Source organism: Aspergillus flavus, chromosome 5 (genome assembly GCF_009017415.1).
Source record: "Aspergillus flavus chromosome 5, complete sequence".
NCBI classification, from domain to species: Eukaryota; Fungi; Ascomycota; class Eurotiomycetes; order Eurotiales; family Aspergillaceae; genus Aspergillus; species Aspergillus flavus.
In genome coordinates, this window is record NC_092408.1 from 2,857,626 (window position 1) to 2,873,892 (window position 16,267).

At 47.5% G+C, this 16,267-nt stretch overlaps 7 protein-coding genes across 7 annotated transcripts; 3 read left to right on the forward strand and 4 right to left on the reverse strand.

The window, feature by feature from the left end:
• Positions 1-616: 616 nt before the first annotated feature.
• F9C07_2234443 (uncharacterized protein) lies at positions 617-1,439 on the reverse strand (the record flags this gene model as incomplete). The annotated part of the gene is made up of 2 exons (XM_041286475.1): positions 617-958; positions 1,017-1,439. 2 exons carry the CDS (start codon positions 1,437-1,439, stop codon positions 617-619), a joined length of 765 nt encoding a protein of 254 aa, XP_041147941.1.
• A 156-nt stretch (positions 1,440-1,595) lies between these two features.
• On the forward strand, positions 1,596-4,413 carry F9C07_1680610 (uncharacterized protein). The gene is made up of 3 exons (XM_041293116.2): positions 1,596-1,935; positions 1,985-2,570; positions 2,622-4,413. The coding sequence occupies exons 1-3, from the start codon at positions 1,752-1,754 to the stop codon at positions 3,742-3,744; spliced, it is 1,893 nt and encodes a 630-aa protein (XP_041147942.1). The 5' UTR covers positions 1,596-1,751; the 3' UTR covers positions 3,745-4,413.
• Positions 4,414-5,141: 728 nt separating this feature from the next.
• On the forward strand, positions 5,142-7,022 carry F9C07_8740 (beta-lactamase-like protein; the record flags this gene model as incomplete). The annotated part of the gene is made up of 1 exon (XM_041286466.1): positions 5,142-7,022. The coding sequence occupies one exon, from the start codon at positions 5,142-5,144 to the stop codon at positions 7,020-7,022; it is 1,881 nt and encodes a 626-aa protein (XP_041147943.1).
• A 593-nt stretch (positions 7,023-7,615) lies between these two features.
• On the reverse strand, positions 7,616-8,422 carry F9C07_2285108 (uncharacterized protein). Its single transcript, XM_071510740.1, has 2 exons — positions 8,208-8,422; positions 7,616-8,143 (listed from the first exon to the last, which is right to left on the reverse strand). The coding sequence occupies exons 1-2, from the start codon at positions 8,398-8,400 to the stop codon at positions 7,842-7,844; spliced, it is 495 nt and encodes a 164-aa protein (XP_071364520.1). The 5' UTR covers positions 8,401-8,422; the 3' UTR covers positions 7,616-7,841.
• A 621-nt stretch (positions 8,423-9,043) lies between these two features.
• On the reverse strand, positions 9,044-9,949 carry F9C07_8742 (uncharacterized protein; the record flags this gene model as incomplete). Its single annotated transcript, XM_071511819.1, has 3 exons — positions 9,044-9,232; positions 9,329-9,372; positions 9,859-9,949. 3 exons carry the CDS (start codon positions 9,947-9,949, stop codon positions 9,044-9,046), a joined length of 324 nt encoding a protein of 107 aa, XP_071364521.1.
• A 163-nt stretch (positions 9,950-10,112) lies between these two features.
• Positions 10,113-11,495, reverse strand: F9C07_1680686 (uncharacterized protein). The gene is made up of 2 exons (XM_041286464.2): positions 11,055-11,495; positions 10,113-10,979 (listed from the first exon to the last, which is right to left on the reverse strand). The coding sequence occupies exons 1-2, from the start codon at positions 11,371-11,373 to the stop codon at positions 10,477-10,479; spliced, it is 822 nt and encodes a 273-aa protein (XP_041147945.1). The 5' UTR covers positions 11,374-11,495; the 3' UTR covers positions 10,113-10,476.
• A 570-nt stretch (positions 11,496-12,065) lies between these two features.
• F9C07_2164504 (alpha-1,2-mannosidase, putative subfamily) lies at positions 12,066-15,410 on the forward strand. The gene is made up of 6 exons (XM_041286467.2): positions 12,066-12,429; positions 12,488-12,520; positions 12,575-12,684; positions 12,743-13,551; positions 13,609-14,286; positions 14,342-15,410. The coding sequence occupies exons 1-6, from the start codon at positions 12,279-12,281 to the stop codon at positions 14,922-14,924; spliced, it is 2,364 nt and encodes a 787-aa protein (XP_041147946.1). The 5' UTR covers positions 12,066-12,278; the 3' UTR covers positions 14,925-15,410.
• The last annotated feature ends 857 nt before the right edge of the window (positions 15,411-16,267 follow it).

The following is a 16,267-nucleotide window of genomic DNA, read 5'->3' on the forward strand; positions in this document are numbered from 1 at the left end:
GTGATAGCTCTTCAACTAGGTCCTCTCCTATCCGCAGAGTTCTTGAGTAACCAGATGGATTGAATTTGTGACAGATTGCTGTGTTACCTACTAAGTAGTTGTTTTTCAGTGTTCCAGCCTAGCTATATCCTACTGGCAACATCAGCTGCATTAACCGCATCAAAAGCTTTCCCGACTCTTGGGCCAGTAGCCACATCTCCCAATGATGCACGAGTGGAATCGAATCTTGGTGGTTCGAAGAAAGTAGAACAGTGTATGAAGATGGGGTGGAGGAGAAGACGATCACAAACTGATCTCGAGGATGGGTGCTTCTAGTTATTCAAGCGCAATTAAGGCGTGGTCTGAGGATTCTCAATTGTTATTTTACAGCTCAGAGCAGTTAATATGCCTTTTTCTCCATACAATCAAGGTAATTGTCTCACAGTAAAAAGCAAAGGGCGTTCCTTTTAGGCCAGGCAGATTTCATTGACGAATATCGTGGGTTGTTAATGTTACTGGAATAGAACTTCCGTTTGTTACTCACAATAAGGCGTGAGAAGGGGAGAAAATATTAAGAAATCAAAAGATTAACGCCATATGTATATATCAAGAAAAGCAACACCAACCTGGAAGCAAGTCAATCATACCACCGCGAGTATTCCCACCCGTTCAGCCTCGCCTCGTTTACTGGTATATAAGGTTGTAGATTCAACTTTTGGTATACGTCCCGAATCCGAACTCCTTGTATGACATCTTCGGATTCCCAATCGTCATCATAGTCCGTACATGTCGAGCCACCAAGAATTGAAATCACAAGGTCTGTCTCCATCGTTCTGCCCGTCATTTGTTCTATTTTACGCCATCCAGGAGAATCAGTGTTGCCCCACCAATTGGTGGCCGGGTTGTCAAGCCCAACCACATCACGATGGAATAGGAAGGCCTCGAACAGTTCTTCCATTCGTAGACCATCCTCTCTTGTCTGTGCATCCGGGTTAACATCAGTACAGTTTTATTTGGCAGTAGAGAAATATATGTACCGGTAATTCATAGAATGTGTAACTCTCACTAAAAGCAAAACAGGAAACGAGGATTCCAATTCTGAATATAGGAGGCTGCTGGACAAGCATGCGACGCCAGCTTGCTTCAGGACGAATATACGCTTCGAGCTTCTCAGGTCGCTGTAGCATATCCACGTTGGCTAACAAGGTTAAATTCGAGTTGAAGAAACCAGGAAACTTCTTTGCCAGTAATGCATTTTGCACTTTGATATTCGCGGATGAAGAGTTCATTGGGATGAAAAAGAGCGCTTTTTGAATAGCGACTGATTCTTGGACTATTCTGTGCCAGGTCTGGCATGTGCGCTGGGCTGTGAGAAGTGTTTGCGTGTCTAGTTGTAGGAGAATTAATTCGAGAAGCTCGAATGTTGAGAGGGCTATAGCTTGCGCGGTTTGGGTTGCCATTCTTGGGGTTAACTTGGACAGTCAAATGTTGTCTGCAGTGATTGTTTTGCTCGCCGACATGTCGTGTCCACGCCAAGCCTTGTTTTAATTGGTTCTTCAATTTTCTCTTGGCATGTCCTGGCCATGAATCACTATATTTGCTCCCCAAGCTGAGGTGGGGAGGCTATTCAGGCCCTTTCGTGGTTGTTTTCCATTGAGATGCCGTGAGCCATTAGGCAGCGAGATTGGCGCCTATCATGCCAAGAAAGTGGGGATCGGTGTCTGGTACTTGAATAGACCGGAGACAAAGCTTGTCAGCATCTTTGAACAACAATGTCGCCCTATAATCACAATCATATACTTGGTAAAATATGCCCCGGGGACTCGACAGCAGAGAGGCAGGAAACCTTGAGCCGGGAGCGAATAGGGACGCTAGGAAACTGGTTTCTGAAAGACAGGCTCACGCAAGAATGGATCAACGGCTCTGGTCTACAGCTCCTCTGGGCTTACGGACCGGGTAAGTATGGTGCATTTCTATAGGCATGGAAGTGCTAACAGTCAACTAGCTGCAACGGGAAAGACGTATATCAGCTCTCTTGTTGTTGATCACGTAAGTTCAAAGGAGAGCCGGTCAGGAATTGCAGTATTCTATTTTGATGACAGCCATCCACAATACAATGTCGCGGACTTTGGTGTTGCATTTCGTTCTGTATCGAGACAGCTCATGGCTCAAACCATTGACCCTCCAACTGATATCCTCAACTTAGCAGAGAAATACTCTGCCTTTTACTCTCTGGATGAAGGTGAATCTGGACTATGGAGCCTGATCACCTCGTCTTTCGGGTCAGTTTTCGTGGTATTTGATGCTGTTAATGCCTCTGAAGCTGCATTAAAAGATATGCTCGTCTACCTCTGTGGTAACAACGTCCACAATTCTCGTCTGCACATTCTTATAACCAGTCGCTACCCGCCGCCCCGTTCACTTATCCGAACCTACGAACTGCCTACCATAGTAACCAGGGCAAGCGACGATGATCTCATGACTTACATCATGCACGAATTAGGAGATGTATCAGGCGAGAAACATTTATATCCAATACCAAAAGACGTTCGTGGGGCTATGTCCGATATAATTGAAATGTTGGACGGCATGTATGTGTTATTGCCCTCACCATTACTACACAGCTGCTGATATTATAAAAGCTTTCCTCCGCTCCCTCGGTTCAGAGCTATTTCAGATACATTGAATGAATTGGCTCAAGTGCTATCTAACGTACCCCCTTCGGAAAAGTCCAAGGCACTTAGCCAGCTAGCATTAAGTCATATAGAAAAAGCAGAACACGAAAAGAATCCCATTCAGGTGCTCCACCTAGTCTCCACACTAGAAGAAATCGGCTATAAGCCAACAATACCCCAGATTGTGGACTTCCTACCTTTTCTCGGCTTATATAAAAAAGAGGACAATGACTACACCACTCACGACGTGGCAAATATGTGTGCTCACTTTGCCTCTTTCGGCACATGCACCCAAGCGATGCGAATCCGGTCCCCTCTTCTCCAAAGCCATTTGTGCGAAGAAGTCTCCAAAAGCAATACCAAAGGGACAATGCTCCGTGCCGCCCTATCCTACCTATCACAGGAGGACTTCCAAAGGGGAGCCTGCACTTCATCAGCGAGTTTAAAGAAGCGCTTCCAAACTCACCCTTTCCTCCCATTCGCTGCACGGATAATCTCACTCTATACCTCTAGAGTACCTCACCAACAGGATGCCCTCGACGACTTCCTGCGATTCGCATCTCACCGCGGCTCCATCGACTCCTACCTTCAGGCAGCAGATGCCTGGCCGTATCAGGATGACGACAGCTACGACGAGCTTGAAAGCGCTGAACAGCGCTGGGCGTATTTCCCGCGTGGTTATGGACCGCTCCATGTTGCTGCTCATATTGTCGGTGGACGTCTCTTTGTTAAGGCTCTACTCCAACAGGCGGAGGATGTCGAGGCACAATCAGGGAACGGGCAGACGGCGTTGCATGTTGCTGCTGGGATTGAGGATGAGTCTGAAACGGCGAGGACTCTTCTTGAGTACGGAGCCAGTGTGTCGGCGGTTGATGATGATGGAGAAACGCCGCTGTCTATTGCTGTTGTTGAAGGAGATCTAGAGACAGTAAAGTTACTTGTCGAGTTTGGTGCTGATATTGGGAGCCTTGATACATCTATACTTGTGGAATGTGCTGAGGAGAGGAGGGATGTTGTTGAGTATTTAACTGGTCTGGGTGTGAACTTTCCGGATGAAGATCAAATGGATGAGGATGATGAGGAGGCCTGATGCTTTCTGAAAAGGATATATACAGACTGTGTTTTCTTTTATTCCCTTCCATGCGTATTTTGTATGACATTATAAAATCACTAAAGGACGCTTCTGGAGCGAGTCGGTGACGAATAACCTTTACTTGCCGAGATTTTCTTCTCTTGAAGCTATCTCCGATACCTTACGCTTCAGTTCGATGAGACATCTAGTCAAATGTCTTGTTTGCAACGAAAATCTTGGTGCTCAGGACCCAGAGCCAAGGAGCTGTGCCAGGTAACGTAAAAGAGGGGGCGCTATATGGAGCATGACAAGGAGCTACATACAAGGTAACATCGTCCTTACCAATTTCGCCAATGGCTATTGGACGTCCAGATGCAGCATGTAAGTATCGGCGGTTATCCAGGTCCCAGTATGAGCTTGCAGAGTGGGTGACAGATTTTGGTCTCTGAGAGCGTTAACCCTACCTACTAATGCAACTCTCCTGCAGACTAACGCCGACCCCGCCTGCCACAGCACTATCAGGTTGATCCCATAACTGACGTCGACACCTTAAGGCCCCCTCTATTGATGTGGTGTAATCGTATTCTTTCAACCAGGATAAGAAGGGACATGTCAAACTGAGGCCTTGGTGGATGGGTTCGGATAAAGAGCTTAGTAGCTCAAAGATCTATCTCGGCTTCCGCAAAATATGACACGACAGGTCAAGAAGTGCTTCTACATGTGGAGCAACAGTGCATCTGATTTCACACGGGGCTGACCACACTTGCAGTAGTGTTGTTACAGTCTCTGACTAAGAATATCTGCCGGAAGATACTTCCGCTTTGCTCTAGGATCCTTTGCAGATTGAGGAGATTTGCGTAAAGATTCTTCTGAGTCTCTCAGACCACAATACTAACGACACAATCACAAAGCATGTATACTCTGCGAAATATAAGGATAGATCCAAGTTGTGCCTGTTCCTTTATAAATAAAAAACCCGTCACTGTTGATATGGTTATGTCGGGCCGGGGCGGAAGGCAATGCTACGTCACTCTCCACCTGCCGCACAGTCTGACGAAACCACTCGATGCATTCCCTGGTTCACGGACAAAATGGTTGGCGGAAAGGAGTACGCATTGAGCTTTACAGCGCGGGGTATCCGCTTAGTGGAATCCTTTCGAATTGCTTGCAGGCTCCAAATACGCAGGTGCTACAGGTAGACACGTCGCCCACTCTGCCACTTCACATTGATAGACTTCTGACAGGGATCCCAAGTCCAAGGAAGCAACTAGATGAGGGAATCTATGCGATAAATACCGGCCAGGAGCGCCGGATATATCCCAACAGCCAGTTCACGTCACCAAACGTGGGCAAACAATCGTATCTGGCAATCCTACATCTCTACTCTTCAATTTCAGTCATATCTGCTTGTAGTCATGTCTTCCACATCCTATCCACCTGAGGACCCTACCGACAAGACGAATGCCTCGCGAGGACTGATCACCAGTCTAGAGCCCTGCGTGGTGTACTCAGACACCGACCCGGCACGAGCCATTTGGGACAATGATTCTTTTGACTTCTTGGCAAAAGAGTACCCTTCCCATTTCACAAACCCATCTCTCTGGAGGCAGTCCCAACTTTGCCAAAAGCAGGGTCTCTTTGAAGTTCGACCTGGAATCTACCAGGTCCGGGGGCTCGATCTTTCGAACATCACTTTCATCGAGTGTCCGAACACAAAAGGCGTGGCCGTTATCGACCCGCTCACTTCTGTTGAAACAGCCAAGAAGGCCCTTGAACTGTACCAAGGCCAGTTCCCAGATAGGGCTATCAAAGCTTTGATCTACACCCATTCCCATGTGGACCATTTCGGCGGAGCCAAGGCCATCGCAGATGCTGCTGGCGAGAGTCTGAAGGTGTACGCCCCTAATGGATTCCTTGAACATGCTGTGAGTGAGAACGTCTATGCTGGAAACGCCATGGGCCGTCGAGCGGTCTACATGTACGGCGAGTCTCTGCCACGACAGCGGGACGGCCAAATCGGCTGCGGACTAGGTCTCACCGTTTCAACTGGTGTATCGGGATTGATTCCGCCCACGACCGATATCAAGCGTACGGGGGAGAAGATCATTGTAGATGATGATCTGGAAATCGAATGTCAATTAACTCCTGGAACCGAGGCGCCGGCGGAGATGAACATGTATTTCCCTCAGTATAACGCTCTCTGCATGGCTGAAAATGCTACTCACACTCTCCACAACATCCAAACGCTGAGAGGGGCTTTAGTACGCGACGCCAGAGTTTGGGCCAAATACCTTGATGAGGCTATCGTGCGCTATGGAAAGGATGCCCATGTTGTATTCTCTAGCCATCATTGGCCGACATGGGATAACGAGAACGTCAATGAGTTCTTGACCAAGCAGCGCGATCTATATGCTTATCTGCACAATGAAACTCTCCGTCTTCTCAACACAGGCCAAACAGGTATAGAAATCGCCGAAAACTTTCATCTTCCACCATCCTTGAAAAACACCTGGAGTGCCCGCGGCTACTATGGTTCGATCAGCCACAATGTCAAGGCGATCTACAATCGCTACATGGGCTGGTTCGACGGGAATCCTGCTCACCTATGGGAACACCCACCCGTGGCATCCGCAAAGCGCTACGTGAAATGCATGGGTGGGATAGCGAAAGTGATCGACTTGGCTAAAGAGTACACAGACGAGGGAGATCTTCGTTTCGCCGCAACACTCCTCAACCATGCTGTCTATGCTGACCAAAACAATGACCAGGCTAGAAGCGAGCTCGCATCAGTCTATCGCAAACTGGGCTACGGCGCGGAAAATGGCGTCTGGCGTAACTTTTACCTTACTGGAGCGCGCGAGCTGCATCCCCAGAATAAACCTGTCGATTCCCAGCTAGCCATGTCAGCTGAGTTATTGATGGCTCTTGATTTGGAGCAATTGTTCGATACTATTGCTATGCATGTTGATGGACCCAAAGCATGGGGTCGGTCACTCACGATCGACTTTATGATCACGGACATGAGTCGGGGATGGCATTTGAACTTGAGCAATGGTGCCTTGACTGGCCATGGAATTGAGTACCGCGAGCCGTCGAATGAGAGAGACGCGTCTTTGGTGATCTGGTTGACGCACAAGGATCTGACTGCTTTGATTGCTGGAGACAGAAAGGATCTTGGCGGCCTCACCACGGCCGGAGATGTGAAATACTGGGAAACGTTAGTGTCATTGCTCACTACGCCTGACCCTGCGTTTGCGATCGTGACTCCCAGAGCGATTCAGGGCTCATCGACCTAAGATGGACAATATATAGGCCCCACGCAACGCTGATGGGGGAAATGAAGGGGTTTGCGTCTTTAGTACCTATTCGATTCTGGTTATATGCGGTTCTGTTAGTCTGGTATTCCGACGGTAATCAGAGCGTCTATTAATAGTAAAAGTATAATTAGTAGGAAGTTCATATTGTATATTGTGAACCTATCAATTAGTACTGAATACGTCCCCGAGTACATAGCAGGGCTACCACCTATGCAGACGGCCCTTGGATGACTGATGCCGATTAAATCGAACACAAGACCATTCCCAACGTCCTTGATCTGCAGTCATGAATGGAACCCGATTTGCATGACAGAGCTGTGTCCAATTAAAGCTTATTTTAATGACAGTATGCAATTCGGAAGTCTAAATCACTAAATCACCTCGGATAGCAGGTGGCTTCGAGCTATGGAGCGAGCGTATTAGACCTCGGCTTCCATCTAGTGAGTTAACTGAATTCCTGAAATGGTCATGCGTTATTGAATCGGGCTATTGCTGCCTGTCACACTAGTTGTTTCCCAGACCGAGATATTACTATCTCACAAATAGAGATAAGGAGCATAGCTTTATGAGCAGTAAAGGTAGGGAATAGAAGTATATAGATTGAGACAAGACTCATATGTCTAGATACATTCCAGACATCATCCTTTTATCCGGCCAACACTCCCAGGTACCTAAGCACGATCTCTCAGTCCCATCTAGGAACGCTTCCCTCGAACTATGAAACCAAACTTGGACCGAGCAGGAGCCCCGAAGCCTCACTTCCAGTTCATTTCCTGTAGGAACAACACTCCAGACCATCTAGCAAGAGCACTTGCAAATATTCCAGCCAAAAAAACAGTGCGACGATTCAATGCCCGAGCTGATATCGCTCTTCTTGCATCCATGAGATCTCACACCCTCACCGATACATTGCGCGTTACACCGACCAGCCCAGTCGGTCTTGCAGCCGCCTTCTGCAGTCCAGGACTTTCTGGCTTGAACGTTCGCGGTGTCTCTGGCTTCAGCTTCAGCGGGTGCCGCTGCGGCGAAGGCCATCAGGCCGGCCATGACGACGAAGAGGGACTTGAGCTGCATGTTGCTGTTGTGATTGGGGTTATTGACTGCTCAGTGAGTGAATAGTTAGGTTTTGGTGATATCTTCTGAGCTAATGGGATAGGGGCATACAATGTGGGATGGTATTGGTCCTGAAATAACCAAAATTGGTGAGGTGAAGATAAGGTAGGCAAACTATGACAGTGAAACTGTGAAATGAAATTGTGGTTGATGGGATTTTGTCAAGAGCAGGGAGTATTGACCAATATTTATACCTTTGAGTGCGACAAGGCATTGGCATGATTCCCTGATAGCAGAGTACCATCACGAACTATACGAGCAAACAGTCCTACAGGAATGTATAGAATCCAGCATAAACATTGTTATTGATGGAAGTATCACACGAACAGATCCACCGCACTAAGAAAGATTAAGAATCAATCTGCGAGTGGGTTACATTATACCCATCGAATCGCGGGGATAAGCTATGATCGGCATGCTTTCTGCATGTCTATAAATATATCTACTCAATATATAGGGCAGTTTCCCGATGTGGGCCTTGTCAGGGACATATACGAGCAGCCTCACCAGAAACAAGTTTCATCACTAGTGTCATATCATTTCCTGAATAGGAATACATGACTCTTCGTATTTGTTATGATCGACAAATCATGACTCTTGGCTGCTATCTTACTCAGGCTGGTATGGATATGCATGCTCGTATTCGCTTTTTCTCTTGCATGCATGGTTGCATACATCTACAGTCGTATTCTACGTAACCCTTGCGCTCCTATTCGTATTTGTGCATATTCGCTTCAGATAATGATGTAACCAGCTTGATATTTCTTGGACGGTGAGCACAACCGAGGAATATGAAGTGCAACTACTTCTCTACTACATTGAATAGGCCCACCGCACCTTTTACAATTCGCTACAATGTGGCCCCTTATGGGAGTAGTTGGCACCTCCTACGCGCCTTGGTCATGGTGATAAAGGTTCACCACGTTATCAATGGTCAAATTTACCAGAGTAACCATCCTTATCTCGTTTCGTTTGGCTAAATAGATCTTCTCTAGCATTGAACTATGGGCGATAGGCATGCACTCAGTAGCCGCGAGGCGCTTTAGCGACAGACTCATCTCGCGCTCGCCATCGGCCTTTGCGAGTAAGTTCATAGTCCTCTATTGGATCTGCGTGGAGCATGGCAGTAACTAACACACTAATCAGGTTCCGGGTGCCCTAAGTCCACTTACCCTTTCACTGACAGTCTGGAACTTCTCACCAAGGGCACATGCGGCTAGGATAAATGTATTCGTATCACCTTTTCCTGGGGGCCTTGGGAGATCATCGTATAATAATAGGATGCTTGATAGCTATAGTAGGCAGAGAGCAAAAGTGTCATAAAATGAGTCTCTCTTGAAATGGGAAAGATCCCGCCCTCGGTGGACATATCCTGAAACGACGAGGATAGCATTGGAGAATGCGTTCGATTGAATATGTTTAAGGTCGGATAAACCCCCATCTGGGTCTATAGAAACTTCAGAATGGGCTATGAATTTCGCATTTAGCGGGGGTAGAATTATCTCATATATGTACGGTTGGTACAAAATCCAATCTTTCACAAAGACTACTACTACGTTCTCTAATATACCACATCGCTGGAACTGTGACATGGGACGTGCTAGGATAATCAACAAAAGGGCCCAGAGAGCCCTATACACGTGGGCCTCATAAGATCGACACCGACAACCAAGATTTACAGAGAAATATCAGGGATACGCACCGATTGTCTGATTGTCATTGGCCTGGCTACCCAGGATTCGGCTTAGCCACATGAAGATATCAAGAACCTGGCCACTAATGAACAGGTTCATGATAGTCTACAGTAATGTTTTCAATAGGATACACCTCCTCTCGAGCCGCCACTCCATTGGTATTTCTCTAAAAATAAACAAGCATGGCCTTTTATGCAATTCATATGGAGCGAAACCATAAAGCCAATGAGAACTTGGGCATAAGCGCCCTGGCCCTAACACGGAGGACCTGAGAAGCCGCCCCACAGGTGCTGAGCGATTAGACTACTCCGGAGGTCCGCCGACTTGGGTGGAGACTTAGACCCTTGTTGTAGAGGCGCAGCGTTACTGCCAAGAAGGCTGAAATGGGAATAATTGTCTTGTTAGTGAAAAGACCCCGGTTTGTTAAAGAGGGGAAATATGTTAGCTCGAGAGCTAGAAAATCACGGACTAGGGGTTCATTTCACTAGGAGCTGTCAGTGTTCCGGTTCACACCGAAAGTCCAATTTCTCTTTTGAAATATCCTAGGACATTATTAAACCCTTTTATGGCCCTAGAGAAAAAGTAGAAAAAATAATAATTAACAGATTGAAAAAAAAAAACCAAATTCATTCCGGCCGCATCGGGCGCTCACTATCAATCTCGAATACCGTAGGTCGTTGGTTCAGAGGCATCTCCACGGGATTCTTAGGCACGAAAGGCCCATACTGCTGCATGTATGGAAAAGCGCTCGCTTGTAGCGCCTTCATCTCTTGTACCTTCTTCCGATACATGCGTCTTTGGAAAACAAGCAAGCACAACGTCGCCACAAGACATGCGCCTAGCCCTGCTCCCACGCCAGCTCCAACGGCAACTGTAGTGGACGTAGCATGACAGTCGCCATTACAGGTGGCTGATTCGTTGCTCGTGCCAGCCGTGACTGTCGCGGTCACAGTCGCCGATGCAGAAGCTGAACTGCTTGGATTCGTTGAGTTCGAGGAAAGCATCAATGTACCCATATCTAGTTCAAATGCACTGTCGCAACAATCGGAGCCACTCAGGCTGCAACACCAGTGCCTCAGACTCTTATCCGGACAGGGGAGGATGTGGATACCATAGTCTGGTTTCATTGCTGTAAGTGATAGATTTATGGTTAGCCGTTGTCTCAGTGTCTTTCAGAACAACGCAGAAGAAGCTAATTCCTTACAGTCAGGACAGATGTTGAGGCAGTCAGAGCTATTCCATCTCGAATCCGTGCAACCATTTTGCAGAACGAGGCCGGTATACGGCTCGACCTGCGCGACGCAAAGCCCGTTTGAAGTGCAAACATCGTTTGGGTCACCATTTTGTTTATTGGTCGCGCAGCAAGGGCTATTTTCTTTATCGGGAAAACAGGGCTGTTGCTCACCCAGTGTACTGGCGCCGTTTCGCCAGTAGCATTGTCGAGCAATCGTGTACGGTAGAATGACCACTTGGATAAAGAGCCACAACAGGGCTTTCTGTAAGGTATTGAGATTGAGTAGCATTCTGTCAGTTCAGCAAAACATGGGGAGGGGTGTTATGATGTGGAATAATTAAGTGGGCGCTTACAGTCCATGATTGGGATTGTCTCTGACTAAAAGGCTGGGAATCGCCGCTGGCGCCGTTCGACTTTAGGGCTTTTAGCGCTGCAGGGACCGGCGCTTATGCATAGAATACAAGGGTTCGAAACACCGACGCCAAAACACCCTTAGTCTGCCTTGTGTGTATGGAGATTTATTATCCCAACCGCTCATGCAATGTCTGACTCGCAATGGTCCTGGGCGCTGATGACCGAGATTGAATACACCACCCTGGAACCCACATTAATTGTAATCACACTGTCACTCCACAACTGTCCCTCGCAAAGCAGGCGTATCACTATCAGGGCCCTGTCATATTTGATACGGGTGGGGGAAGAGGGGGGCAACATGAGGTGAGGCCCGAGGGATAATCGCGAAAACCACTTCACCACAAATAGCACACCACTGGTTGTGATATTAAGTCGGTCATACTTACAAGGTCTGCTCATATTGGGCTTCTTCCAAAGGCGCAAGTTCTACCAAACGTAGCAGGGATCGACAAGTGCGGTGCCTGATCCCTGCACCTGCACTGCGCCGCTGCCATGAATGGGACAGCGTCAAGATAGCTCAAGTCATACCCACTCACGGCCCTGACTAGACTACTGTCAAAGGAGTTCTTCCGCTTCTGAGGTGACGCGCGAGTCTGCCCTGCTTGGTCGAATTCTAGGAAAAAAAAAAAAAAAGAAAAGAAAAGAAGCGATTTAACACTTGAATACGGATCAAGGAAGATAAGACCGGCTATAAATCAGCTTTCGTTTCTCTTTCGTCTCGAGCTCTGTATCTGACCCCCCTCGCCGCCAATTTCGCAATACCCTAGACTTATGTAAAACATGGAATCTCACTTCCTATCCAGGCGGCTCTTGAAAGTCTCCACACTTCTGTGTCTCAGCCCTGTTCTTGCCTACGGAAAAGGGGAAAATGGAAACTCGAACTTTGATGTTTTCGATTACATCGACCCGTTTATTGGCACATCCGACGGAGGTATAACCCCACAAGCCTCTTCTGGAAGTGAACGAACCAAGGATTAACTGCATTCTAGGGCATTCATTCCCTGGTGCAACATTGCCATTTGGTATGCTTTCCAGTCCATAAGGTAATTGCCATCCTCGTCTAACCAAGATTCCAGGCATGGTCAAAGCCGTAGCAGACACAGACGGAGCGAACCAAGGAGGCTTCGCGTCCGACGCATCGTTCGTCACTGGCTTTTCACATACACATGATTCCGGAACAGGTGGTGTAAGTGTATTCATCGTTCTCTGTTCATTGGCGCGGGTTTGTTAACTATGGATTGTAGCCCGGATCGATGGGAAACTTCCCTATATTCATCCACCCCGCCTGTCCGGATGATAATCTCACGAAATGCAGTTGGCAAGAATCAGATAGATCCGTTAGATGGGACCGCGAATCGACCAAAGCCCAGCCAGGGTTCTTTAGCATCTCGTTGAACAACGGTGTCCATGCGGAAATGACCGTGACGAACCATTCTGCTCTATATAGATTCAGCTTTCCAGAGGCTGCTCCTGACTCCCTCAATCCGGTTGTCCTAGTGGATATGGCTGACCTTCATCATTCACGACATAACGGCACGACATCGGTAGACCCACACACTGGTCGATTTACTGGGAGTGCGACCTTCGAACCTAGCTACGGGGTTGGAACATACAGAGTTCATTTTTGTGCTGATTTTCATGGTCCTAGTATTCGCGATACTGGCATTTGGCTGGATGATGAGGTCAGGCCGGGTAAAAACACAGTGTCACTCAACGCTAGTGGTTCAGGAGGAGCGTTTGCTCGATTCACTCCACCTCAGGCGAATGGCACGATTGATGTACGAGTTGGAATCAGTTTTATCAGTGCTACACAAGCCTGTTCCAATGCGGAAAAGGAGCAGCCTAACTTTGACTTTGAAGATACCGTGGCGAGAGCTAAAGCCGCGTGGAAGGAGAAGATGGATGTCGTCAGACTTGACAATTCTGGTGTTTCCATGGAGCTTCAAACTGTCTTTTGGAGTGGTATATATCGTACCATGATCAGTCCACAGGACTATACCGGCGAAAACCCATTATGGAAAAGTGACGAGCCTTATTATGATAGTTTTTACTGGTGAGTGAGAGCCTTTTCCTGCGCCTTTGGCTAAAATAACCTTCTAACCCCGCATAGTATCTGGGATTCATTCCGTGGTATCCATCAATTGATCACACTGGTGGATCCCCTTTCCCAGTCTCGAATGGTTCGAAGTCTTGTAGACATCTATCGTCACGAAGGTTATCTCCCTGACTGTCGGATGTCTTTTTGTAAAGGTTTGACGCAGGGAGGATCTAATGCCGATGTTCTCATTGCCGAGGCCTATCTCAAGGGCATTCCCGACGTGGATTGGGACACTGCCTACAGGGCTGTGGTGAAGGATGCTGAAGTCGAGCCTGAGAACTTTAATGTGGAAGGTCGTGGCAGCCTTCAGAGCTGGAAGTCACTTGGATATATCCCTATCCATGATTCCAGCACCACTGCCAAGGGACTTCGCACTCGCAGTATATCAAGAACCGTTGAATATGCATATAATGACTTCTGTATTGCACAGATGGCAAAGTCCATGGGCCATGATGGCGACTATAAAAAGTATATGAAGCGTGCCACCAACTGGGAAAATGTTTTCAAGCCTAACCAGACATCTTCTTGGCGTGGTTCTAATTTCACTGGATTTCTTCAGCCCCGAAATGCGGATGGTACTTGGGCATATCAGGATCCGATGTTCTGCGGCCCATACCTGCAACCCGATGCGTGCCTTATGGATGAGAATGCGAAGGAGACTTATGAGGGCAGCTCTTGGCTTTATACATTGTACGACCCTTCCCCAGTTGTATTGACCCCAGTGGCTAATCTCACCTGATAATAGCTACGTCCCTCAGGATATGGCCAAGTTGATTAGGGCTCTCGGTGGGAGGTCCAAGTTCATTGATCGTCTATCATTCTTCCACGATTCGGGTCTCCTTAATATGGGAAATGAGCAAGCTTTCTTACCAGTTTTCCAATTCCACTACGCTGGACGACCCGCCCTGTCCACGGAACGCGCACACTCATATATCCCACGTCTATTTAATACAAGTGTTGGAGGCCTACCAGGAAATGATGACAGCGGAGCAATGGGCGCCTTTGCCGTGTTCAGTATGCTAGGTCTATATCCTGTGCACGGCCAGGACGTATATCTTATCTCTGCGCCATTTTTCAAGGAAGCAAGTATCCGAAATAGGATCACAGGTAACGTTGCAACGATTCGAAACATCAATTTTGATCCGCTGTATAAGTCTATCTATATACAAAATGTGACCCGGGACGGCAAACCGTGGACAAGGAATTGGATTGGCCATGACTTTTTCACCGAGGGCGGAACCCTTGAAATTACATTGGGCGATAAGGAGAGCAACTGGGGCACAAGGATCGAGGACCTACCCCCTAGTATGAGCGAATATAGATGGTGATCTGCATCGGTTATCGTGTGGGTGCAGCTTGGCTGGCCTCTTCCTGTCTGCGGTAGTCAGCTCTGGTAGTGCAGTGGTTCCCAAGAGATAAAACCCATGAGGGCTATGAATACTCAGAAGGTTGAAACCTGAACTCGTAGATATCGATGCTAAGACAAATGTGTGAGCGCTGCAAGACTAAGGTTATGGATGTCCCAGATTTCGTGGTCAGCTTTCTTCGAAAGGATCAAGAAGCCGGCGAATCGACAAGATAGCCGTTCTGAAAGATTATACGTCACTCATACGGTGAATTATCTCGTAAAGACAGACGGACAGATTTAGCCTATCTATAGCACCTGACATATACAACCAATGTGTACTAGTTATTGTCCTTAAACTAATTTCAGGGCATTGATGGGTTCCCCCTTGGCTCATCCCGAGATGTTCAACTTCGGTTCGCAACGCAGATATGCTAGGAAGCATTGGAAAGACTCCGACAAAGTATTGGTATCCGTAGAGATATACGAGTGCGTCTGCTGGATAGGATGAATTAAGAAGTATTATTTGTATGTTCAACCCTCCCGAATTCTTTCTACTTCCAGTGTGATAAGTTGTGTGATGCCCTCCGAGAGGAAGTTAATTTCATTCAACTCCGGATAACGTCTGCTTAGGTAGTCAGTTGGGGTGGAATAAGTAATGTTTAGAGTAGGCGTGTGACAGTCCAAGATAGTCAGTCGCTTTGAAGGGGAAGAAAATCAGGAAGCCGAATTGGATTGTGAGGTGACTCAGTACAATGAAGTTATGGAGCGACTCGGCTACCGATGAACCATGGTCTCTGCAGTAAAAGCCATGGTCGGTGTGATATTTCTGTTCTTCCTCGCTGTCAACGTCCAAATGTTACTCGCAGCAGAGATTCTAGCCGGTATTCGGGATATCCCGAGTTGTATGTCTTGTTATTCAGATGGTATCACATATACAGATCCAGCGGGCCGCTGAGAAACATGCGATTAGTATATCGAATACATCATTCGTTGTCGATTGTACGGAAGCCCCCACCATAACTCCGGTTGTTCATCTCTGATTGTGTCTGCTCTTTCTCATGTCCCTTGGTCTTTCATCAATCGCCACTATGCCATCCTAGTCGCATGAAACCATCCTGATGGTTCGCCGCTCCTCCAGGGTCCAAGAAGCAGTCTGAAACCCGTTTCTTTGTCGGCTTTTGTGGTATTCCCCAGGCATCCTTCAGAGTGGCTTGCCTCTTCGCTATCCCTAAAGACATGCTCGAGAATTGTGACTTGGCTTGGGCGCTTTGTGATTCATTGTATGATAAAACTCCCTCTGCTGCGGGATACATCTGTTCACTG

Coding starts and splice junctions, on each gene's coding strand:
- F9C07_2164504 (XM_041286467.2), top strand. CDS start 12,279: ATGGAATCTCACTTCCTATCCAGGCGGCTCTTGAAAGTCTCCACACTT. Junction 12,430..12,487: donor TATTGGCACATCCGACGGAG/GTATAACCCCAC, acceptor ACTGCATTCTAG/GGCATTCATTCCCTGGTGCA. Junction 14,287..14,341: donor AGCTCTTGGCTTTATACATT/GTACGACCCTTC, acceptor ACCTGATAATAG/CTACGTCCCTCAGGATATGG.
- F9C07_2285108 (XM_071510740.1), bottom strand. CDS start 8,400: ATGGTACTCTGCTATCAGGGAATCATGCCAATGCCTTGTCGCACTCAA. Junction 8,144..8,207: donor GACCAATACCATCCCACATT/GTATGCCCCTAT, acceptor CTCACTGAGCAG/TCAATAACCCCAATCACAAC.
- F9C07_1680686 (XM_041286464.2), bottom strand. CDS start 11,373: ATGCTACTCAATCTCAATACCTTACAGAAAGCCCTGTTGTGGCTCTTT. Junction 10,980..11,054: donor CCTCAACATCTGTCCTGACT/GTAAGGAATTAG, acceptor TATCACTTACAG/CAATGAAACCAGACTATGGT.
- F9C07_1680610 (XM_041293116.2), top strand. CDS start 1,752: ATGTCGCCCTATAATCACAATCATATACTTGGTAAAATATGCCCCGGG. Junction 1,936..1,984: donor CCTCTGGGCTTACGGACCGG/GTAAGTATGGTG, acceptor ACAGTCAACTAG/CTGCAACGGGAAAGACGTAT. Junction 2,571..2,621: donor ATTGAAATGTTGGACGGCAT/GTATGTGTTATT, acceptor ATATTATAAAAG/CTTTCCTCCGCTCCCTCGGT.